At 36.2% G+C, this 27,396-nt stretch overlaps 1 protein-coding gene across 1 annotated transcript in view; it reads right to left on the bottom strand.

Annotated features, from left to right (window-relative positions):
• Positions 1 to 27,396, bottom strand: part of LOC138715415 (putative E3 ubiquitin-protein ligase UBR7) — a 106,174-nt gene that overhangs the window by 33,551 nt on the left and 45,227 nt on the right. Inside the window, exon 5 of the mRNA XM_069848279.1 lies at positions 10,832 to 11,066. Within this exon, the coding sequence (XP_069704380.1) occupies positions 10,832 to 11,066 (235 nt within the window). The remainder of the gene's footprint in view (positions 1 to 10,831; positions 11,067 to 27,396) is intronic.

Here is a 27,396-nt window from a genome sequence, read left to right as displayed (position 1 = left end):
CACAGGCTCCTTGATATATAAAGAAGAGTGCGTTCTTCAGTCTCAGTGTAGTTTGTCAGCTGTAAAAGTAAAGTGAAGTTATCGTTACATAAATATTAATGATATAATAAATTATTAGCATAAGTATTCATAGTTAGTGATGCTATAGGATATTTATAAAATGGAAAAATTTGTTATCAAAACTAAGACCAAGAATTAAGGAGGGCAACCCAGACCTCGAAAACTGTGCTAGTAATTGAACAGTGCCGGTAACAAATGTGGATCCAGAATAAATCTTCATCTAAACTAAATGAAGAATCAACATCAGAGAAGGAGATAGGAACTACAATAAAGAAACCTAAGAGACGTTTTAACCCAGACCGGAATAAAACATTTCCATGGATTATTTATGACCAGGTAAAAGATGTTATCTTATGTTCTGTTTGTAAGGAAATATTTAAGGCTAAGGCTTTTCGATGTTCAGGTAAAAGGGAGATGACTTTCATTGAAACAGGATTTTGTAATTGAAAGAAGGGCACTCAAAAACTAAAAGTACATGAATTTTCAGCATGTCATAGAGAAGCAGTCATGAAATTGAGTTCTGTAAAGGCTAGAGTTAATGTTTCAATTCAGATATCGTCCCTCCTCTGGCAAACTAGCGAAAGTGACAAATAAGCCACCCTATACTTAAGGTCTATATTGTGCTATTTAATATTACAATATAGTCCTTAAGTACAGGGTCGCTAATTTGTCACTTTCGCTAGTTTGCCAGAGGAGGGACGAATGTCATCAGAAAGGAAGACAAATGGCAGAAAATCGTGCTTTTTTGTTGAAATTATTTTCTTCGCTGCTATATCTATCAACTCAGGGTTTAGCTATTAGAGGTCACATTGACAATGAAAGGAAGTACAATAACCTTTTAACATTACGATGTGAAGACTCAGCTGAACAAAGAATGTGGTTTGGAAAAGAATCTTACACTTGGTGCAGTCATGAAATACAAAATGAAATGCTTGGTATGAGTCATGCACTTCTTCAGAAGCTAATTGCCGAGGTAAATGACTCAGAAAACTTGGTGATAATCTATGATGAAACAAGTGATGTCTTCTTCTCACTTATTTTCTGACATCTGTGACATACTAAGTGGCTTTGGTTTGCATGTCACAAATTGTAGAGATCAGTGCTATGATGGAGCTGCCAACATGACTGGAGTATATAATGGAGTTCAAGCAAGAATATTGAGCAAACAAAAAAGAGCTTTATATACACTGCTTAGCACCTTCATTTAACTTAGTGGTACAAGATACACTATCATTAATCCCAAAATGTAGAGATGCATTTAATATGGTCAAAGATATAATTAACTATGTGAGTGACTCGCCTAAGAGACCGGCATTTTTTCAATCTTTAAATTGTGATGGAACCCCTCGCCTCTGACCACTTTGTCCTGCAAGATGGACAGTCAGATGTAAGTCACTTTCATCTATTCTTTCAAATTACACACAATTTATGGATTTTTTTTTATCTATTTCCGAAATTGATTCACCTGAATCTGGATCTAAAGCTGCTTCGTTTTTAAGACCTGTGAATTCATTTGATTTTTTCATTATTCTTAATACTCTTGTCAAATTGTTTGGCCAGATAGACTTAGTGAATTCTGCTTTGCAAAAATAAGTCTCTTCAGCTTCAAGAGGCCAATAGAACGGTTAAGACCCTAAGAGCAGGCATTGAATTTTGTAGAAAGAGTTTCAGTGACATCTGGATAAATGCAAGAGAGAATAAACCTGCAGAAGTTCATTCACCCACACTGCCCAGAAGGAGACAAATTCCCAAAAGGTATGATGACTCTCAAGACAATTCAACAGAGCCATATGACTCAATGGAACAAAGATACAGTAGTCTGCACTTTGAAATCATAGATAGAATTGACAATTGTTTGACTTCCCGTTTTAAACAGAAGCTTATAATTTCTTGCTGGAAGATGAGCAATTTATACTTAGAAGTGATGCAAGTGAAGACAAAATTCTACAATTCTATGGCTCTGGCTCTCTCCTGCTTCACAGAGGAATGTCCCACGAGATGCTGCAGAGTGAAGAAAAAGTCGGTGAGAATATAAAAGACCTTATCAGTCACTTCAAGCAGAAGTTCATTTTGGGAACGTGCTCTCACAACTGTACAAGTTTTTGAAAATTGTGATGATGATTCCTGTGCCAACAGCAACAGCAGAGAGATCTTTCTCAGATCTTAAAAGACTTAAGACCTATTTGCGTTCAACTATGGGACAGCAAAAGTTAAATTCTGTGAGCATTTTACTTGTCCACAAGGAGGCTGCTGAGGCGTTAGATCTGGACATGTCAGATGAGTTCATATCAAGAAATGAGCAAAGAAAGAAGAATTCCTTCAGAAAACGTATTTGTAAATCAAATTATACTGTGTTATGTTTATTTTTCTACTGCTAGGCCTACATGTAAATATTTTTAATACATAGAAACATTCATTTTTAATATTTACTTATTCTTTTCACTCCCAAATCAAATGTTCTTTTCAAGTCGATATAAATAAATAAGCAAAGAAAGAGGATATTCCTTCAGAAAATGTATTTGTAAATCAAATTATACTGTTGTGTTATGTTTATTTTTCTACTGTTAGGCCAAGATGTGAATATTTTTAATGCATAGAAACATTAATTTTTATATTCACTTATTCTTTTCTCTTCGAAATCCAATGTTCTTTTCAAATCTAAATAAATAAATAAGCAAAGAAATAAAACTTTCCTTCAGAAAATGTATTTGGGAAGCGAGTTATAGTGTTGTGTTTACTTTTCTACTGTAGGCCTAAATGTGAATATTAAAAAAACCAGCAATGTTCACCTTATTATTTGCTGTTTTCATTTTCCCTCTCCAAATTCTAATTTTCTTTTCAGTCAAGCCTCTTGCCTCCCCAAAATTAATTTTAAGTTGGCGCCACTGGTACTTTTTAAGATTTATCAATCAGTTTTGAGTAAAATCTAAAATAGTGAATCTTTCCCTCTCCAAATCCTAATTTTCTTTTCAGTCAAGCCTCTTGCCTCCCCAAAATTAATTTTAAGTTGGCGCCACTGGTACTTTTTAAGATTTATCAATCAGTTTTGAGTAAAATCTAAAATAGTGAATCTATTGCAGTCTTGCCACATTTTGTACTGTAATATGTAGTGTTGATGTTCATGTTTTCATACATGAAACATGGATGAATATAATAGGATGCGAAACTGCAGTCAACACCATCTAAATTCGTCTGCCCAAAATAACAGATTACAGGACATTTTGACATTTTACTCAAGAAATTTTGTAACACTGACATTTGTCACACATTTACATTTTATCAAATTAACAAAAATGTCACATTTACCATTTGTACCAGTGACTGTATGTACTTTTTAAGATTTATCATAATCAGTTTTGAATAATATCTAAGATACCAAAAGCAAGACAGACAAGACCTTCTGTATTGTTGTTGTTGGGGTAGTAGTTTTATGGATACAATAATTTTTATGCTACTATAAAATTTTGGTGTAATATTTCATCACTTACAATTAGTTGTGGAACAAATTCCCCGTTTTATAAGTAAGGTAAGAAACTTATTCACAAAGGTTATATGTATCTGAAACACAGGAAAGGGAGAAATTCTATATCTTGGGGGTGTATAATTAGAGATAGCAGCACGACAACCATCACCACATCTAGTAAAAATGAGGGCGCTGAAGTTCTTAAAGGAAATGACCATAGCTATCACGAGACTGGGGTTCCTATCAAACTGCAGAGCTTAAACAACAAATTAAAGAAAGAGCTAGGACTAGTGTAGAATCAGCTATGAATCTTGTGCTGAATTTAGTACAAGGAACATCAATTGAGACAAATGTAAAGCTCCCGAAAAAGGCTGTACATTGGACAAGAAGAGTGGACCTGTCTCCGGAACCAACATCATTGAGGACATAGAAAATCTGCCAGAAAAGTATAAGATTATTAAAGGCGGGGAGTGCTGGCTGCTTCACTTAAATGGAAATAGCGAGATAGAAATTTTTTTCGACTGACTGGCAATTACGAATTCTTAAAAAAGAAAAGTACTGGATATGTGATGGAATTTTTAAGGTGTCACCCTAAATAGCACCAGTTATAAAGCATCCATTGCAAATTGCACAACGCATGGTTTCCAGTGGATCTGGCATTAACTAGTAGAAAAAATCAAGAGCCGTATGGAGAAATATTTAATGTGTTAAAAGAAAATGTACAAGACAAATTTCGGGAATTACTTGAACCTGATTATATATATCAACTGATTATGAGATAGCAGCTATACGCGCAGTACATGATAATAGGATCCCGGAGTGTTTGAGGTCACTGGGACATAATTTCGGTGGAAAATTCTAAATTATGTTTTACATCATCATTTATATAAAGTTTTCAATAAATTTCTCTGTTGGAAATTGTGTCAATTTATTTGTGCTTTTAGTGACATAATAACATGTAACATACTGTCCTCATTGTCATAACATCCATGTACCAAAAAAAAAAGTATGATAAATTGCCCATGTTACAAATTTTTTTGGACAAAATGTCCGGTCACGAAGTAACAAGGGGTTGTAGGTGAACTTTAGAACTACATGATGAGTAGATCCTCTAGCTCCAGAGTTCTCCACTCATCTCTTAGGATTAGACCGATGAGAAGACAAGATGGAAGCCAGACACTTGCAAAAAATTTAGGCAAATGTTCTGCACCTTGATGTAAGTAGTACGTGTGTGTATATGCAGTGTATGTTAAACAGTGATGTTTGTGGACTTTGTTAAAATAATGTTGTTGAATGTATTGTACAACAGTAGATAGTAATAAATAATTTCAATTATCTAATTAATTTTTGCAGATTTTCCCAATGCACTGTACACGAGATACCCAAAGAATACAACATGAATTGAATACAATTTCAATTATCTAAACTTTCGGTTTCTTTTGTGTCCCTGTTTGGTTGTACGGTATTTTAATAAGTTGTATTACAGTAGTGTAAAATAGTGTCTCATCTTGCAGTTGGCTCCAATATGAATTTTCAGTAGAATATGGAAGAAATAAAAACTTAAATGTTGTATTTGAAATTTGGTGGTTTCAGAAAGGTTGAACGTTTCATGCATCTAATTATACTTTCTGCTGCTTGGTGCGCTGCTAGATGTGTGAAGTAATCAGTTAATCCTTGTTGTGCTGCTATATGCATGGAGTAATTAGTTATTCCAGCCAGAACAGGTTGCAGCAAGATTAATTTCTACATTAGTGCCTCAAGCGTTTGAAATGGGAAAGTCGATAACTTTCGCATCTTATTATATTCATCCATGCATGAAATTTAATGCAGATTTGGAATACACAGACTTAATATGTCATTAAATTTTTTTTTTTTGCCACACTCCATATAACAGAACATTATTATTATTATTATTATTATTATTATTATTATTATTATTATTATTATTATTATTATGTTTTTTAAATCAAATACTCAATCAATACTCTGTGAGCAGATTATTTCCTTACAACAAAGTGACAAGTTGACTATCACCTAATTGTGCTTCCACATGGCAGTTACAGAGAAATTGTATTCAATTCATGTTGTATTCTTTGGGTATTTCGTGTACAGTGCATTGGGAAAATCTGCAAAAATTAATTAGATATTAATTGAAATTATTTATTACTATATAAGGTAAAACCGGGTGATACAACGCTGTGGGAGTTACGACGCAGCCCTTGGATATAAGGGTATTAGGTGGATTTTAAGAATGCTGCCAGTCGAGTTTAGAGTCTTGTAGTGTGAAGTTGTGTGTGTAAGAGTTTGGTCGTGTTAATATTCTCAAGTTTGAAGCTAAGCTTAGAATTCCTGGAAAAGAAGCAGTGGTGAGTACCTGATGTTTGACTCTTTGTACTGTAAAATTTTAATTGCGCTTGAAAGAACACAGTAGTTGTTCGAAACACTGTGGAATGTGAACAACCGTTAGGTACACTGTTGTTATGAAATAATCCGAAGACTGCTAGTCGTCTTCTACCTGCATTGAACTGGTGCGTCGCATCTCCCACGGTTTTGGGAGATACGACGCAGTGACTATGCGGGTGTTAGAACGCATTGTTAGCTAGGGAGATATGACGCGTTATTAGATATGTAGATACAATGCGAATTTTATACTAGTTAAATGATTATACAACGATACTATTGTCCAAAGCATTCATTATACAAAGTAACGAGTTTACTTGTGCTTTTCAGAAATATTGGCCATGCCAACTTTCTACGGACCTCGGAAGAGCACCAGGGCCATGTGGACCCAAGAACAACTTGACAGGGCCATAAAAGCTGTGCGAATCGAACATCTTCCGGTTAGACAAGCAGCAAGGGAGAATAATATTCCGGAAAAAACTCTTAGAAACAGACTGGCTACAGGGAATTTTTTAAAGGGTCGTTTAGGTCAACCTTCACACTTAGGTCCAGACGCAGAAAGGAAATTGGTTGAGCATGTGCGAAAGCTTCAATTAGCAGGATTTGCCCCCACTAGAAAACATTTGAGAAAAATTGCATACAACTTGGCAAAGTCTATGGGATTAAAAAACAAGTTTAACGAAAAAAAAGAAATTGCTGGACAAGACTGGTACAAGTCATTCATGAAACGGAACCCTGCCTTAAGTTTAAGAAAAGCAGAGGGAATTTCAAACGCCCGAGCAAATGGCATGTCAGTGACAGAAGTTGACAATTATTTCGAACTGCTGAAAAATACCCTAGTAGAAAATGACCTGATAAATAAACCAGGGAACATTTACAACATGGACGAGTCAGGTTTACAGCTAAACAATGAACCTGGCCAGGTTGTCGCAATTAAAGGTACCAAGGATGTCCATGTTCGCAAATCAACAGAAAGAGGTGAAACTGTAACAGTAATAGCTTGCTGTAATGCAGAGAGTACCTTCTTACCAGCGTACTGCATATTCAAGGGTGTAAATAAGCAACAAGTTTGGCTCGAGAAAATCCCACCTGGTTCCGTCATTCAGATGAGGAAAGAATCAGCCTACGTAGATTCACATTTATTCATGGACTGGCTGGAAAACCATTTCATACCACGTAAAACAGCAGGGAAATGTCTTTTAATTCTTGATGGGCACGGAGCACATATAAACTCTCCCGAAATGTTGCAGAAAGCTGCTGACAATGATGTAATTCTGTTGTGTTTACCAAGCCATACGACACATTACTTACAGCCACTTGATAGGGCATTTTTTGGCCCATTAAAAGCTTATTTTAGGAATTATTGTGACGAATGGGGGGTTGCTAACCCTAACAAGAAGCTCGAGCGGCGTCACTTTGGCGAACTTCTGTCTAAAGCATGGTCTCGAGCAGCAACTGTTGAAATTGGAGCAGCAGGATTTCGTGCAACAGGAATCTTCCCATTTAGCCGGTCTGTCATTCCAGAACATGCGTTTTTAAATGTAATTCAGTCGGAGGCAACACAAAGTTACGATCCCCAGGATTCAGAGACTAATTCGGACACTCAACAAACTACAAATTTTTCAACTCAACCTACACCATCGACTTCTTCACTAACGGAAGAAACCGAAAAATTGACTCCAACAAAGTTACTCCACAAAGTTTCACCTGTGCCCAATCCTGGACCAAGCAAGAAAACAGCACGGAAACAGTCGGCAACAATTCTGACAGATTCTAAAATAATTGCCGCAAAAAAAGAAAAGAAAATGCAAATGGAGAAAAAGAAAAGGAAGACAGAAGAAAGAAAAATAAATGCTGAAATGAAGAAGAATGAAAAGAAGCCCGTTCCCTCTAAAAAGAAGTCCGCCAAAAAGCGTCTTTGGGAATCGTCCTCTGATGACGAACATGAAGAACCAGTGCTCATCGATTCGAGTGATGGAGGCGAGTCCTTCAACGAAAATGAGTGTGTGGAGTGCCTCGAGGATTACGGAGAGACAACTTCACAATCCGATTGGATTAAATGCAAACATTGTAATAGATGGCTTCACGAAAGTTGTACTGTTTATGAAGATAAGTGCAGTTTGTGTGGCAGACTGGAAAATAGGGAGAAAAAACTGAAAATTGTTAAATGACATTGAAATGGCATGTTTCCGTTCCTGCAATGCAAAGTGGTTACAATAAGTTATTATTTACATTGTAAAATTTAATTTTTGTATTTTGTCTGTTTTGTAGTAAAAGTCAATGTTATTTTTCATAAGCCATATCACCCACTACCCATGACTAATATCACCCATCCAGGGTGGGAGATATGGCAGAAAACATAATTTTAGTTTTATTGATTTCTTACAACAAATGTGCCAGTAAAAATATTTGCAATCCTTAGATCCATAAATGTATTTAATGTGCAAGATATATTTTGTATTCCCACGTTATTAATTGAAGTGTGCTATAAATTGCGCGTGTTTGAAAAAAGGTGCGTTATATCACCCGGCTTTACCTTACTGTTGTACAATACATTCACTTGCTGCATTTTCATTTAAAAAATGGAGGCATTGTTTTCCCACAAGTTATCTTCTAAAGTTCCCCAATCACAGAAGTCACGAGGTGTTAGGTCGAAGAACTGAGAGAGCCACACATTATATCCTCAAACAATGTATGAAATTCTTCCTTAGAATCATGGACTATGATCACAGGATCAGTTCTTGCACCATTGTACATTTGTAAGGTTTCAACTTCAATAGCTTTACAGCATTTCGCACAGAACTGTAGGATATACTTGTGTTCAAGTTGTGCTAATGTTATCCAAATTTTCTTTGGTGAGGGCAGTATGTCGTCTTCTGCATTTCTTATCTGTAACACTTTCTGTAACCTGGATTTAATCACAAAGTCATGCAAGAATGGACAACTTGTAACTAACACTACATCAGAAAATTTTTCTTGATATCATCTTCAAACTTCAAAAGCGTAATTTTTTGACACATAATTAATGCATATAAACAAATTGAGCACTTTTTGAAATGTTGCTAAATGCCAAATCTTCAAAACTGAGTTTTTGGTGGTTACATGCCAACATTCATATTATGCATATCTCCGTGAAATCAGTTTAACAAAAGTTGATTATTGCTACAGTTATAATACTGTGTTATAAAGGCAATGAAAACTGTGATCTTTCGCAGAACTTGATATTTGCTCGCGATCATTTAAAGCAAAAAGTCGATAATCGCCAACTACTTTATAAGCAGAATAGATTATGCAACATATGACGACTAAACAGCATTTTATATTTAGATCGACAATGTAAAATATAGAAGAAGATTAAGTTACTAGCTACTTATAGTGCAGCAAGCTAGTAAAGATCTTCATGGGAGGAGACTACAATGGAAGATATTTATTCATTTAAATTAATCTTCATGTTACTAAGTCTGACTTGTGAAACTAGTGGGCTCGGGTTCAAATCCTCGTCAGGACAAGTTACCTGATTGCAGTTTTTTCCAGGGTATTCCCTCAATCCACTAAGAACAAATGTTGGGTAACCTTGGTGCTGGATCCTGGAATCATCTCATTAGCATTATCACCTTCATATCAATCAGATGCTAGATAACAACAGCAGCTGATAAAGCGTCGTAAAATAACTGATTATAAAAAAAAAAATATGTTACTACTTATGAAGTTTCATGCTATTTTGTACTACTTGCGGTTTCTTATTATGAAATTTAAAATAAAATTCAATGATGTCAGTCGGTCGGTCAGTCACACAGCATTTTTTTCGGCCATAACTCCATTATTAATCGTGATTCAGAGATCGTTTTTAATTTAAACAGAACATAAAAAACTTCCTCTCCAAACAATATTCTGGAAAATTGTATTTGGAATGACATTTCAGAGAAATCTGTGAAGAACCATGTTCACTTCAACAGTTGACATTTATGTCAGTCAGTCTCACACACTTTGGAAGTAAATAAGTAGTATAGTTTTTTAAAGTCGTTTGTTTTTATATGTATCTTAAATTGTATACTTTCTGGTATCAAATCATGTGATGACACATTCTAATATTAACCTATTACACAATTTAGGCAGACATTTTGCTGCCATTACCTTGTACATGGTATAGCTACATGAGTGTCCGAAGGTGAAAGCCGTCTTTCTACAGCAGCATGCCATATTATTATGCTGCTGTAGGTGATAATCATCTACATTTTATGATGGTTTTCCATGTATTTCATTACTAGATTCAGCAATGATGCATAGTTTTCCAAAGTAATGCATTATAAATGTCTACTAATTGCAAAATGATGTATTAAGTAAAATGTATCTAATGATAACTTGCGACTACACAGCTTACTGAAATAGTGGACCACTTCCAAAATATTTCCAAATGACCATCATATGGAGCAAATAAATTTTACCTAATAATTTTTTGTTGTTGGTCGTCAAATCCTTACTGCTTATAAATTATTGTACAGCATTATACATAGAAGCAGTGTCAGCTGAATAGCTAGAGCACGTCTGTTGTTCTTGCTGTCGACACAAGTTCAAATCTCAGAAAAACTAAGTGAATTTGTGGTGGAGAAAATAGTGCTGGCTGAATCCACTGCTGGCATTTCACAATTTATCCACTAATAATAATAATAATAATAATAATAATAATAAACATATTAGGTCAATTTACTGATGAGAATCTAAGTCTAAAAGCCTCTACTGAAATATAACTATTTCGGATGATGATGGATACCATGTCGAAACTAGTCAGTCAAGTAATTTTTATAATATTAATACAGTAAAGAAGTTAAAACGTTAATGAGTGATAACTATTCTGCCTAAAAGATTAGGAAGAAACAAAAGAGGTTACCTAATAGATATATGACTTACCTCTATCTTCAGTTTTAATTCTGTCTCTTCTCGTTTCTTCTACTTTAACATCAGTTGAATTTTCTTCTTTATCACATGTTCCATTGCAGCCTTCTTTAACTATGCTGTCTACATCAGAAGTCTCTTTAATTGGGGTACAACTCTTGTAGTGCCACAAGAATGAATGTTTATTCATGCAGGTACCACAAACCATTTCGCCATAGTCATGATGTGCTGGTACTTTGCTATTTAGATGCTGCAATCAAGAGAAAAGTTTATTATAATTACTCTTCATAAATACATTTTTGAACACAAAAATTACCACCATCTTTCATACTACAGTAAAACCCCGATTATCCTTCACCGTATTAACCGATTGGTGGATTATCCGATTGTTTTTCTCTTTCACTCTTTTTGTTTTGCAGAAAAATATGAGTACTGTACAGCTGTCAAAAGAAAAAGTGGCCGCTCTCCTGAAACAAAGTTCCCTTCGGGTATCTTCGCTATAATTCGGAGACAGGCGATGTTACACGTTGTTGGACCACGTTGCCTGATATCTACAGTTATAATTGAAGTATTCTGTGTGTTATCGATAGCATAATGGTAGCGTTCAGGCCTCTTATTCATGAGGTCCTGCATTCGACTACAACCACGTGCTTTTTATGTTCTTTTTTGTTCGGTTTTTGAGAGAGACAAACTATACATAATGGCTCCTTTCTCTTTTACGATTATATTAGTAATTAACATTAGGTTTATTAATATATTATGCCATGACTTTATCATTATGATATTGTGGCTGCAAATGGAATGAAAAAAGATTTTATTCTCAATAAAAATATCTTTCGTGGCATAAACAAAACAAATTTACTGGCGTCGGCCTTAAAACATTCAAACAATTAAGCATTCAAAAAACAAAACAAAAAGTCACAATTCAATATTTAGTCTACTCGTATCTTCCTCTTATCTCGATCATCTTGCAGTCGAGTGGGCATGGAATTGACTAGTCTTTGCAAATAGCGACTGTTTTTAGACACGATATTCCAGGCATTCTGAACATACATACATAAGTGTTCTGTCAATGGGCAGGTCTTTCATTGCAAACCCAGCAATCTCCAATCTTTCCTATTTTCTGCCTTCCTCTTAGTCTCCGCATATGATCCACATATCCTAATGTCGTCTATTATTCTTTTCAACCAGAGACCCAACCAATTACTTTTTATCTTTCTAATCAGTTTCAGCATCATTCTTTCTTCACTCACTTTTTCAAACACAATTTTATTTCTTATTCTATCTGTCCACTTCACACGCACCGTTCTTCTCCACATCCACATTTCAAATGCTTCAATTCGTTTCTCTTCATTTCGTCGTAATGTCCATGTTCCTTCCCCATACAATGCCACACTCCACACAAAGCACTTTACTAGTCTCTTCCTTAGTTCTTTTCCCAGAGGTCCGCAGAAGATCCTTCTTCTTCTATTAAAAGCTTCCTTTGTTCATGTTTGCAGTTTTTCTTGGGAAGGATAGGCCTAAATGCGGTAACATCCCATTGCTTTCCGCACACCACTATCTCTTTCGCATCTTATTAAATTCCAGGGGGCCTAAGCGTGGAGATGAGGAGAGTGGATTTGACTAATTGGGCCCTCCGGACTTCACCAAAAGTCACGGCAAGGGTTAAATATTAATTCTATCAGGATGTTTGACCCTATCAGAGATCGGGAAATCTCAATTAGCCTTTACCCCCCGCATCCTGGACTAGCTTCTACGAATCATCAGAAAATCTTGGAGTGTGATTGGGCCAATTTTTCCGAAAATGTTTCCACACTTTTGCCCTTTTAGCTCAGCGGACGAACGTCGGAATTTAGATGTCAACGTCTCAGGTTCAATTCCTCGTTACTCCTTTTCATTTTATTGTGGTTCAAGATAGTATAATGTAATAATACAAAAAGAAAAACTAATAGCAGTATTATGCAACTGGATTTTTCCAAACCTAATATTGAATTTATGTTATTTATATCGCTAAAGAACGATAACACAATATAAATGATAAATATCGGTTTGTTTAATTAATATAAGATATTATATAATACGTATTTAATTATCTAAATAAAATAACCTATTTTACAAAGAAAGATGTTTATTTGTGTTATAATAATTACTTATATAAAATACAGATTATTTATATTGCGAAAGAACAATAACAATATAAATAACTTGAATATTATTTTATAATGCTAATGAAGGAAAACAATATAAATGATAATTTGAATATTATTTATATCGCTAAAGAACGATAACAATATATAAAACGTGAATATTATTCATATCGGAATTTCACAGATTTATTACAGATGTATTTAAGAAATTGTAGAAGAATAGTAATTAGTAACAGTGTCCTATTTATTCTTCTTGGAGCCAAATTTGTAACTTTTAAAAGTGTGGTTACTAAGTTGAAGTGTATGTGTTGCAACGGATGCTTGATTTGTTATGTATGTGAGTCAGTTATGGGATGCTTGATGTCGTCGCAATGTCGTAATTATAGTTTGATTGTGTCTGTGTGACTATTGTGTATTAATTTATGATGTATGGTACGGAAAGCTGCATATTTGTGTTATAGAAGTGTTACGTATGTGTGTTGTTAATGTTTTTGTATGTTTCAAATTGATAACTGATATTTGTTTTGCAATCGCAATGCCTAATTTACGGATTGTTTATGTTTTGTTTACATCGCGCAAGCTAATTTAATTTTCTTTTCCATTTCTCTTTATGCTTATCTTTTTTGTGTATAAAACTATAGCCCTAACATACATATGTAAAATAGGGCTAACTCCCATTGGAGATACAATAATAATAATTATTATTCATATCGTTATAAAACGATAACAGAATACAAATGACTTGAATTTTATTCATATCTATAAAGAATGATAACAAAATATAAATAACGTGATATCCATCAAGAACGATAACTGGATATAAATGATAATTTGAATATCATTTACATCGCTAAAGAACGATTAAAAAATAAAATGAAAACTTGAAGCAGGCGCGAACCCAGAACCTTTGAATCATTAAACAAGCACTCTACCGCTGGTCTGCAAGGATCAGATATTGAACACTTTCATAGTTCCGGAACTGCTTGTACAAGCACATGCATCGTGTAACATCGCCGCGACCCGAAGTGGACTTTGAAAATATTCGCTGTTCACGAGTGCGGCCACTTTTTTTTTGACAGCTGTACATTATATTAGTAAGATTTTTTTCTACAGAGTGTTTTTTACAAACCTTTACCCTAATACAGTAAGATCTACTCTTCGAGTGGTCGTACTATCTAACTTCTATGCGAAATGTCTTCCACACATGTCAAAAGAAAATGTGTTTACTACAAAAAAAAGTGCAAGTAATTGAGTGGTTTGGGAAATGAGAAACTGTCTCATCACAATACGAGATAGGAATTACAACTCTGGGCCATTTAATGAAAAACAAAATATACAGTGCATCAAATTTGTAAATCTACAACATGAAATCTCTACTATTCCTATCTTTCCACAGATAGCTGTCATAAGGAGTTTCTTTGACCATTAAAACCCATTGTTGAAAACTAGACTTAAATTAGTGAACTTATGATTCACTACCTAGCATGTTAGAAGAAAAGACCACGGGGGAAATGACGAAACTGTATTATGCACTTAGTTTATGAACACCTTTTATAGTATAGATTATCCAATTTTTTCGAGTTTATGAACATCTTTTATAGTATAGATTATCCAATTTTTTCGATTAACCGTTCACTCCACCCCCTTCATTACCACGGATAATAGAGGTTCTACTGTATATATTATGAAGTTAAAGCTCATCTCTGACCTTTTCCAAATCAGAGAAGAACACACATGAACACCTTTCCATTCAACAACTATGTATGAAGAGATAGTATGTTACAACACTATATTACATTTAAACAGTAGGGACACTCAGGCTGTTTCCTTCATACTGGATATGCAAGCGCATACACATAATGAATCTAGCAGTAGGTATCTACTGTAACTACAGTTACAGGGACGAATCTGTGCATGAGGTATTCCACGTCAAATCAAACACTTTTTAGGGAAAATTGAATGCACCATTTCATTCTCGTAATTTTTTTAATGCATTCTACAGGGGAAAATATGAGGTAAACAAATTTTCTTTTGTTATTTGAGTCATTTTTGAAGTCGCCAGGATTTTTTTAAGTATTTACAAAAAATGAGGCTGTTTGGCATGCATGTTTTCAGTTATTTTGAAATAATTCGAAAGTTTTAATCACAGGAAATTGAATCTTGGCTCAAGTGAAAGCCAATTAAAAATATCTTTAATTTAATATCAGTTTTATGCAAATCTAGTCTTTCAGGTAGAGCTCCCTGTAAAGCAGATTTCAATAATTTCAAGGGAAAAATTGTTCCAGGGCCGGGTATCGATCCCGGGACCTCTGGTTGAACATACCAGCGCTCTACCAACTGAGCTACCCGGGAACTCCACCCGACACCGTCCCAACTTTTCCCTATATATCCACACAATTCGCGTGGGCTGACGAAATGCCAGAGACCCACATCGAGTGCACACAATCTCTGTGTGACTTGGAATTGTGGTTTTCTGTTAACGTACACAGTGACGTATATATTATGCAAATCTAGTCTTTCAGGTAGAGCTCCCTGTAAAGCAGATTTGAATAATTTCAAGGGAAAAATTGTTCCAGGGCCAGGTATTGATCCCGGGACCTCTGGTCAGGGAGCTCTACCTGAAAGACTAGATTTGCATAATATATGTCACTGTGTATGTTAACAGAAAACCACAATTCCAAGTCACACAGAGATTGTGTGCACTCGATGTGGGTCTCTGGTATTTCGTCAGCCCACGCGAGTTGTGTGGATATAAAGGGAAAAGTTGAGACAGTGTCGGGTGGAGTTTCCGGGTAGCTCAGTTGGTAGAGCGCTGGTACGTTCAACCAGATGTCCCAGGATTGATCCCCGGCCCCGGAACAATTTTTCCCTTGAAATTATTAATATCAGTTTGCTTTTCTCTAAAACCGAAACCTACCAATTAATTAATGTAAATTATGACTCACTATACATCAAACTTTTGTTTCCTTATTATTACCAAAGAATCTGTTTTAAATTCACTAGTAGTATCAAGAGATCTCAGGATGAAAAGGCTACAGGATTTTAAGTAAATATTTATTTTATCTCAGGGATGTGGCTGTAGGCTATTTCCATCCATTTCAGCACGCGCTAATCCGTTGTGTAGTAAGTGTCAGCAAGTACCTTTGAAGAACAAAGAGAGGACTGTTGATAAACTGTTTCTACCAATAATTTAATGCAAAATTAGTGCGTGAATGGAGCTAGTTTGTATGTGGTGATTCTGTTCTGTCTGTAAAGAAGCAATATTCTTTCATTGAACATTTAATCTTCATTCCAGTAGTGTGTAGTGAACCATTTTTGGGTAAGCAACTGCCTGTATGTTGGCAATAAGAGTCGAACTATGTAGCTTATACAAATGTTATCTATACTAATAATAAATCTGTAACCAAAATTTTTCTGGTAGCCTAATTTTCGCTTTTCAAAAAATAATTAACCATCCTGAGACCGGAAATAGCATTTTTGAAATTTTTGTTTGTAGGTCTGTCTGTATGTTTGTTACCTTTTCACGCGATAATGGTTGAACTGATCTATATGAAAATTAGAATATAAATTAAGTTCGTTCTAACTTAGATATTAGGCTATATGGCATTCAAAATACTTTATTTAAAAGGGGGTTATAAGGTGGCTGGAATTAAATAAATCGAAATATCTACCTTATTATTGATTTTCATGAAAAATGTTACATAAAAGTTTCTTTAAAAACAATTTCCTATAAGTTTTATTCCACGCAGAACTTTGATAGAACATATTTAACAAGATACACGAGTTTTAAAATAACAATACGTTTTATCACCGCTAATAGGCTAAAATGAAATGAAAACAACACTCCATCTATTTATGGCGGCCTTGCACACAACAAAAGGAGAATATTATTCATTTAACACTATTTTTATTCGGATGTATTCTATGATGGAAATATATAAATATTTATCAATATTAATATACAGAGAATGTTCGTGTGTTTGTATGAAATAATTTCAGAAGCTACTTAACAGATTCAGATAATTCCTTGACTATTTGAAATTGTAGTTTCTCTAGATGGACGTAATGCTATATGAGGACTGAGGTAAGATTAAAATAGATCCGTACGGACAGAAAACTTGATAGTCTGTAGAAATGTTGTATAATTTTATTTACCCATATTCGTTTCCTGTGTTTCTTAAAATAATATTTATGTACCACATTCATTTTCATTTTTGTATTTACATAAACAATGATGTACAACCGAGCGAGTTGGCTCAGACAGTAGAATTTGAGACTCGCATTCTGGAGGTCACGGGTTCAAACTCTTTGGCTGATCAATCTGACTGGAGTTTTTCATGGTTTCCCTTAGTCATAAAGGCAAATGCCAGATTGGAAACTTATATGGCCATGATTCATTACTGCCTCAATTACCAATATGATAAACATTAATCAAAATCTATAATCCATTACATGAACACAAGTCATCTACAACACACAATAGAAACAGGAACTCAAAAATAGTAAAAACACCAACTGGTATACCTAGACATTGTAAACACACGAGTGGACCGCAAGTGTTAAAGCGTGTATAAATAAACTTAACAAAGTAATAAAGATGCAGTGAGGCCAAAATAAAAAATTATCTTCATACACAATCCACTCTATATTGACATTAATTTGGAGTGATGCATTCAAGACTAATTTAGAAAAATGTTAAACGAATTATCTTTGCACCAAAGATGGATGAGAAAAAGAGAGAGAGAGAGAGAGAGAGATTATTTAAATAATGTCATTAATTTCAGGATGTTATTATTTGAGATATTTCAGTGTTTTGCTTCCTTTCTGAGATAAAAATTGTTTTATATGAAACATTTCATTGCATGTTTTGGGAAAGCTATTGATTTAATTCCAAATATGCTCAGTCAATATGAGAGGAGTGTATTATGATAATAAATGGTTGAAAGAATTTTAGTTTTGTCCTTTAAATGTGCAAAAATTTGATCCAAACAAATGTAACATTTTAAAATTCCTTTTCAGAATGGGAAACTGATTATCCCTTAGTTTCCTTGCCATATCTCAAAATTTACTGGTAGAGGTTAAATCCCAAATCTCTCCATACTGCATATGAAGAGAAGGTATATGTCACTGTTGATAGTGATTCGTCCATTGGACAGTTACTTAAGCCTGGCAGTCCCTTTGGTGCTATTTCCCCTTCTCCCTTCCTCATCTTCATCATCCATTTCCCACACTACACTTACACATACACTCACTCTAGTACACTATATAACTCTCCACAGATACAAATCATGTACAGCGTGGCCTACCGAAGTGGTATACAACTAGAAAAATGGGTTGCAGTCTTGCCATCTATCAGCAATATGCGAAACCCGAATCATGAAGTGGATAGGCATTAGATGCATACATGGATGTTATTTTATTTCCATTTTTTTTCAAGTAAAAACGACATGTCTAGCAAATAAGGGCAGTTTAAAGGAACACTGTGATATTTGGTTAATAGGTGGGGGCTAGTGAATCCATAACTGGAAGCAAGTTACTCTTAAACTGTCAAGTTTTAAGCTTTTTTCCCCGCTTACACCTACCGCTTAACAATTTTAACACATATCTTGAGATTAGTTTTTATATGGAATAAGACGTTGTTGACAACCGAACTTTTAGTGAACTCCTGATTCACTACATAGCACATTAAACACAAGACCATGAAGGAAATTACGAAATTGTAGGTCAAAGTATTATGCACTTAATTTATGAAAATCTTTTATGGTAAGGATTCGATTAACAGTTCAGTCCACCCCCTTCATTACCACAGAAAATAGAGGTTCTATTGTGTGTGCGTGTGTGTGTGTGTATGAAAGTAAAACCTCGATAAGACGTGTCTGCTTATTATGCTATCCCATATAATATGCTTTTTTGTCAGGCACATTTCAATATATAAAGCCTTTGTAAAGTACCCCATTTGTTGCGCTCAAGTCCCGCATAATACGCCATTTTTGTGGAATATTTTCGATGTAATTTTCAGCAATGTACTGTAACAGCAATGAAACGTTTTGGCCATTGAACTCACTGGTGTCATTAACTTGAGAAGTACTGATATTCGACCCTTTACCTGCGTGCTTAAAGCCTACATACAGTTACAATATCCCACCCTCTTAGCAAGAGATTTGCAACCCTCTCTCAAACAACATTCTTCACTTGGCAGTAATAAAATTCTGGAAATTTTTGCTGGTCAGTTTGTTGTCCTTTAGTGTCTGTGAGTGTGATTACAATGAGTATTAAACGAAAAGTGCTTTCTGTGTCGGAAAAATTGGAAATCTTACAAAAGTATGATGAAAACAATACTCTTAATCAGAAACAACTCTGTGATTCATTATGAATCCCATCATTGACATTAAAGACGATAATAAAAAAAATCGTGATTCAATCATTCACTGCAGCTGTGACTTTGGGAGGATGTAAGCGCAGGAAAGTGAAGTGTGGTAAACATGAGGACAGGTTAAATTTGTTATAAAATATTCTTCTGTAGGAAGAGAAGCCCAAGTCACTCATATAAGTGTGCTCCTATATGATGACATAGTATAAATCGAACATGGAGTAGGCTAAAAAGGGAAAGAAACCAAATGAGAAGAATTCAATCCAGTGCCATGGATTGAGCCTCAGAGTAGCTCAGTGGTAAAGCACTCAGTGCGTAGAACTGGGGGTCCTACGTTCGATCCCGGGCACCAGAGGAAATCTTTTTCTGTTATTAATAAAATAACCACAACACAGAATTCTCTATAGGAACAAAAATTAATAGATAATATCATCACACAGCTCTTCTCTGTTGGATTTTCAGTTAAAACTTCAGATTCTAAATTTTTACTTAGTGTGATCATTATCTGTTACACTGTCCTTATCCAAACAAAATTTAGTTTCTTCACCACTACACATGCTTTCTTGATGTCATAATATGTATTTTTTTTAATGTCATTGTTGTCATCTTTTCTTTTTTTAAGCACTTACTTCATTGCTGTCACATGTAATATACGCGATAACATTCACAATATTCTGCAATTAATTTTGCAAAAAAGGAACCAAGCCTCTGGATCCAGGTTTCTATCAGTTAATGAATTTGCTAATAGGAACTAAGTTTCTTAGTTCTTTTTTGTATATTGTAAAACAGACAAAAACGAATGTGGCTCAGTTCAACATTTCATATAATTATTGCTATTGATCAATTGGCTTAGAACTTTTTTTTGCAGAACATACATTTGTCTTACACATCCAAAAATGGTATTAACTAAAAAAAAAGCTAGTTTTGTGGGTTAGTTCCTTTTTGCATAACTCGTCCAATTATGAAAGCACAGCTATGCTTGCAATGATACATAATGTCTTTTGTCCACGTTATCAAATTTCGTGCTATGAATAAACAGCCAATTCCATCAACAACATTCTTTCCTTTATAAGTATTTTCCGTATCTGTATGCCTTTTATTGATTACTAAGCATAGATATGAGAAACTGAATTAAAACATGAAAAATTGCAATTTTAATACAGAATATGAATGTAGATCAGGACCGGGCATGAGAGCGGCTCCATTTAGTCAGCCAGAGCTGCTCTCGCTCCGCAAGGCACTTCAATTCCAAGCCAGAGCAGAACACTCACGTAGTGGCGGACTCGCATTACAGCTACCTTCCCTGCATTAATAATAACAAGAGTCACAGTTGTTCTAGTCATTCAGTCAGTCAGTACATAAGGACATTACATCAATCCATTGTACATTACAGAATTTATAACACTCTTATTAATTTAATGAAATAAACTTCGCTCTATGCACACATACAAATCATTAGGCTTATTTACATAACCCATATGCACATACTGCAATCTCCTCACAACGGTTCTACGAGACAGGCGTATGGCTTCCACTTCCCCTACTTAATGTGGACAGAGTTCATCTGCCAGTATAATTAAACATCGCTTGATGAATTCACCTTCATTGAATGTTTTAAATTCCTTTGCAATTTCGTGGTAAATTTTGTAGCTAATTCTCATAGCCGATTCACTAAGTGCATTATTGTCATCCTGTTAATATATAATATAATATGATATATGATATGACCATAAATTAACACAACTTAAAGAAAATGTTTCTCAGGTACATTATATTAGAGTATCTATTCGATATTTATATTGTATAAGTTATTATAGTACATTTAGTAATATATAATTTTAAATTATACAAATATTATGATATATCATAGTATAGTATATTACAGTTCATGATACGGTATATAATATGATATCATGAACTCTAATATACTATCCTATGATATATCATAATACTTGAATAATTTAAAATTATACTGGGTGTTCATTTCAAAGTGTGTCATGACATCACTGTTGATGAGTCAGCGGTTTGAAGTGAGTTTCAGCTTTTATGTCAGAGAAGTTGCCTATTAATCAAGGCGTTCAATCTGAACTTGAGAACGTGTATGGTATAACTTGAAGTGGTAGCAACAGATGGCGGTCTGTACGGTCTGTGTGCTACCATAACCTCTTTCGAACTGTTTTGCGAGGCCAAATCGTATGCAGGTTTTGTTATCATCGTTTGCGCACGGCAACATTCCACAACACAAATCAAATGCTCCGTGTTCATGTTGACCATCGAAATTAATGTCAACAAATACGTACTGTAAGTAATCGTCTTAACCCTCCCCCCATATCTCGACAGCAAGAAAAAAACTCACCTCAGTACATGTTTCGAAGCAGTTCACACTCCTGCCACTACCGGCGTCACTGTACGTATCGGTAAGTACTCTTCAGAATGAACGCCATACTTGCTAGGCAACTTCTCTGGCAGATAGATGATACACCTCTGCGGAAGTGTAGGAAGACTGAATTCTCTAGGCTCATTGACTAGCCACATGACGGCATACAGCGAGCCATGACACACTTTGAACTGAACACCCAGTATATTACTAAATGTATAACAACTTATAATGCAATATAAATATCAAATAGATACTCTAATACAGCGGTTCCCAAAGTGTGCTCTGCAGAGCTCTTGAGGCTCTGCGAGTGATTCTCAGGGGCTCCGCCCACGGCAGTTACGAAGATAACAAAAATTTCTGCTTCCATCTAGTCTTCAGCAAGAAAAACGCGAACTACTTCCATGAAAATACTTTCTCAGAAAATAGTTTGCGTTTTCTTTCTAGATGGAAGCACCAATAATAGATCTACTCATTACTGGAACTATCTCGATCTTTCTTGCTTGCCAAGTAGGCCTACTTGATGATTCTAGAAATTTATTTTATGTTTTCATACCAAGCAGGCAGCGTTTATTAATTGTGATACGTGGAATCTGCAATCTATTGACTGTTATGTTGAGACACACACACGCACGCACGCACGCGCACACACACACACACACACACACACAAAAGATGGCGATGAGTCTAGTTGGCGTGATACTTCGAGTGCGTCTTCAACAGTGTAAGTGAGTGTAGTGAGCAGATCAAGTAGGTGTTGTAATCTGTACATTCGCGAAAGTTGAACGTGTGATATTGTTAGTGCGACCACCAATTGAGACTACATTAAGAAAACAAGTGATTAATTGTCGGGACGTCGCCATAGTCGAGTCATCTAAGATACGTTGATTCCTGAAATCTCTGTCGCCTTATCTTCCACCGCAAGAAGCGAATCCAGTAGGCAGCGCTGCCGAGAGACCGAACGAGGGTGGCAGCTGAAACAGCTCCACCGCCTCAGCGCCAGAACGGGAGAGAGGCTGCATGCATGCTGGACTGGAGGACCACGGAAAGGAAATAACCTAAGACACACAGGAAGGCAGAGAACACAAAATGGCAACGAACGGCGAAGATACAGTGGATAACGCTCTTAATATATTGGCAAGTGTGACGGAAAAAAGCGGCAACCTTAGAAAGGATCTTAAAACTGACATTCTCCAAGCAGTAAGTATCATAAGGAGTGAATTTGCTAAGCTTTACAATGTGATAGAAGAGAAGTGTAAACGGACTTCGGACTTGGAAGCTAGAAATGCGGAAATGGAGTCGATTCTTCAAGCGCTATCTCCTGGCGCGAACGGCTCGAGAAGAGAAACGCAGACAACATCCCCTGGCTCCCACTCACAATCCGGAATCAGCGATCAGACGAGAGCACCTCCTACTGGACGTCCGGAGAAGCTCTACTCCAATGTCTTGCAAGGAACCAACAAAAATAGTTCAATAGGAAATAAGACTTACAAACTATTTGTCAAATCAAAAAACAACCAGAGTGCTGAATATACCAAGACCCTGCTTAAGTCAAAACTCAACCCCACGCAAATGAAAGTAGGCATACATGCTTTGAAAACCCTAAAAAATGGCCAAGTAATGATTGAGTCCGGGAAAAAAGATGAATTGGTGAAAGTTTCGGAGAAAATAAATGAAGTCTGTGGCGACGAGCTTGAAAGTTATTTACCCATACTAAAAAACCCGAGAATAATAATATTTAATGTACCCGGGGAGGTAAATATAGAGAATGCCGAGGACGCAATCATATCTCAGAATTCGGAATTAAATTTGAGTATAGGTGACGTCACTCCAAAATTCGTATTCGAAGATAGAAAGAAGCACAAAAACCTAGTAATAGAAGTGCGATCTGAAATACGCAAACGCTTGGCAGGAACAAAGCTTAAAATAGGGTGGCACGTCTGTAATACTGACGATTATCTAACCGTTCTGCGCTGCTACAAATGCTCTAAATACAACCACAGAGCCCAGGAATGCAAAGGAGAACTAGTGTGCCCACACTGCTCACAGAACCCTAGAAAGTCAGACTGCAAAGCAAATAAAGAAGATCACCGATGTATCAACTGCGTTAACTTCAATAAATACAACAATGGAGCTGCAATTCGTGAAAATCATTCATCACTTGACAGGAGCTGTATTTGTTACACAATTGCACTAAAGAAGTTAGCAGAAAAGATCGACTATTGAAATGGAAAATGTTAACCCTACACACAAAAAATGCAACCACTTACGTTTTTTACAAGTTAATCTACAACACAAGCGCGCAGCAACAACCAACTTGGTCCAACTTATGCAAGAAGCTCAAATAGACATTGCTCTTGTGCAGGAGCCGTATAATATCCATAATCATCTTGCCGGAATACCAAAATCCCTTAGAACGTTTGTGAGCGGGAACGGAAGGAAACGATCGGCTGTAATCGTAAATAACAAAGAAGTCGACGTACTACTCATCACACAATTATCGAATGAAGACTGTATCGTAGCCGAAATAAGCTACAAAAACTTGAAATTCTACGGAATATGTTCATATTTCGATATCACATTAGACATCAACATAAACATTAGAGCAGTAGAGCACATTATGCAATTCTCAAAGGGATAAGGTCTATTAATAGCAACGCCAGGAATAAAACATGGCATGACACTATAACTAACCAACGAGGTAAAACTCTAGAAGATTTTTTGATGATCAGTAACCTATACATCATAAATGAAAGATCAGAGCCAACGTTTGAAACTATAAGAGGCAGTAGTTACGTGGACCTAACCATAGTTAACCCCCGATTATTATGGCACATTAAAGATTGGTCATGCGGCACACAAGAAAGTTGTTCGGATCACAAGTTACTCACATATAACATCACAGTGGAAAGGCAGGAAAGACAAAATACCGCTATAGGAAATGTGAGGTCAAGATACATAGTAAGGGAAGAGGAACTAGAAAAGTTTGATACCCTGTTCATATCTAAAGTTGCATCCAAATTTAACTATAAGGAAGAAAATAAAAGCACGGACCAAGTCGACCAGGAACTGTGTGAAAAAACAAACATCTATGAGCACGCGGAAGACCTAATAGACGCAGCATTCTCTTGCATCATAGAAGCCAGCAACGCCACCTTTAAAGTTTCAAGAGGAGCCAAACATGTAATGAAGAAAAACATAGTCTCCTGGTGGACAGACGAGCTAACAGTGCTAAGGAAAAAGACAAATGCACTTAGGAGAAGATACCAACGAACATATAATAACGAGAACCTAAGACAAGAAAGAAAAGGAATGTACTTGGAAGGAAAACGAGTATATGAAGAGAAAATGCAAGAAACAAAAATACAATCATGGAAAGCATTCTGTACCATTGACGAAGGAACCAACCCTTGGAACCAAGCATACAAAATAGCATCCGGAAAAACTAGATCTCCAACTACATTGAACACACTATTAAAAGAAGACGGAACCTATACTACGGACACGAGCAGCACAATAACATATATGATTGAAAACTTCATACCCGAAAATGGACAACACAACGATAACGACCAACACAGGAAGATCAGAAAGGAAGTTCAAGAGCCAATAGGCACTGAGGACAACATGGATTTCACTACAGAAGAGATAATGACAACTCTAAAGAAATTCAACCCGAAAAAGTCTCCTGGAGAGGACGGATTATCCAGTGAAATCCTCATGAGGGCTATCAAAGTCCTTCCTCTATTCTTTACCAAAATGTATAACGTATGTCTGCAGAAGGGCTGTTTCCCCACAAAATGGAAACGTTCAATCATCGTCCCACTCATCAAGCCGGGCAAAGAGGACTGCAATGACGTGTCCAAATTTCGCCCCATCAGCTTACTGAATATCGGAGGCAAACTGCTGGAAAGATTGATGATCGACAGGATATTGTATCACACATACTCCAACGAACTCCTTAACAATAATCAATATGGATTCACCCCCCAGAGAGGAACAGTGGACGCAGTGGTAGAAGTTAAAAACTTCGTAGAAAAGAGCCTGAGCTCGAAAGAATGTGTCGTTATAGTCAGTCTGGACGTCAAAGGGGCGTTTGACGCAGTCTGGTGGCCCAGCATCCTTAAACAACTAAGAGAACTTCAATGCCCTAAAAATCTGTATAGTCTATCAGCCAGCTACTTTAGCAACAGAAGAGCAATTTTTTCAATTAACAACTACACAACAGAAAGAGAAGTTCAAAAAGGTTGCCCACAAGGATCATGTTGCGGCCCTGGATATTGGAATATCATGTTCAACTCACTCCTAAATCTGGACTTCAGCAGCCGAACCAAAGCCATAGCCTTCGCAGATGATCTAATCATTCTCACAAGGGGAAAGTTCAAACTAGAAGCAGAACAATCCGCAAACCAAGACATCAAGAAGATCGAGAACTGGGCAACCAAAAACAAAATAGAATTTAACGCCAAAAAATCTAAGACTCTCTTCATAACAAGGAAAAGGAACGAGGACAGAAATGTCAGCATTTACTTGAACCATAAAAGGCTGGCTCAAACTGAGGAAATTAAATATTTAGGAATATATCTGGACACCAAATTCAACTTCACTACTCATATAGATCATGTCGCAGAAAACTCGCTGACTTTGATAAACAGACTGGCAAGAAGAGCTAAGCTACAATGGGGCTTAGGTCACAAATCGCTCAAGACAATTTATGAAGGAGCCATTGTGCCTATATTAACTTACGGAGCATCAGTGTGGGCGGAAGCCATTAAGAAAAATAAGAACCTCACGAAATTCAAGAGGATACAATGGCTAATCAACATCAAAATAGCCAAAGCCTACCGGACTATTTCTTATGATGCCTCCTGCATACTAGTTGGCCCCATAGCCATAACAATAGAAGCAAAAGTACAAACTTACCTGGCAACAAGAGTCGACAACGCGGAATACGATTCCCCACTGGAACCTAAATACTGGCGACATCCTGCACAATCACCAGTCATTCACGAAGTGGAACAAGGAGCCCTATATCCAACCAAAGTGTATACCGATGGTAGCAAGACCGGAGAAAATGTAGGAGCAGCAGGAATTATATTCGAGAACGGGAACCCAACACAACAACTAAAATACAAATTACACAAAAACTGTACAAACAACCAAGCTGAACAAATTGCAGTCTTAAAGGTACTAGAAACGCTCCAAGGAATCCAAGACCGATCGGACGAAGAGAAGCTTGTCGCCATATACACTGATAGCAAGATAACATTAGACCTACTGAATAACAAATCCAAACGGAGCAGAATAATTGAGAGAATAAAAACAAAAATTATAGAATTAACACAATCCAAGTGGATAATACACTTCGGTTGGGTCAAAGGACATTCCGGTATATTGGGCAACGAACTAGCAGACAGATTGGCGAAAGCAGCGGCGTTAGAGGATAGGGAAGTCGTCTACAACAAAACACCAAGAGAAGTTATTCTGACACGAGAGGAGAGGGGGCTCGACATGTGGCAGCAACAATGGTCCAATTCGACGAAAGGAAGGATAAGCAAAGCCTTTTTTCCCCTCAGTCAAGAGCAGGTTGTCAAGAGCAGGTGCCCATTTCCCCAGAATTCACAGCAATGACAACAGGACATGGAAAGCTGAGGGCATATCTCCACAGATTTAGAATAATAGAGTC

This window comes from Periplaneta americana, chromosome 15, assembly GCF_040183065.1.
Source record: "Periplaneta americana isolate PAMFEO1 chromosome 15, P.americana_PAMFEO1_priV1, whole genome shotgun sequence".
NCBI lineage: Eukaryota > Metazoa > Arthropoda > Insecta > Blattodea > Blattidae > Periplaneta > Periplaneta americana.
The sequence above is the reverse complement of the archived record's forward strand: the minus strand, read 5'-3'. Positions and strand labels throughout refer to the sequence as shown.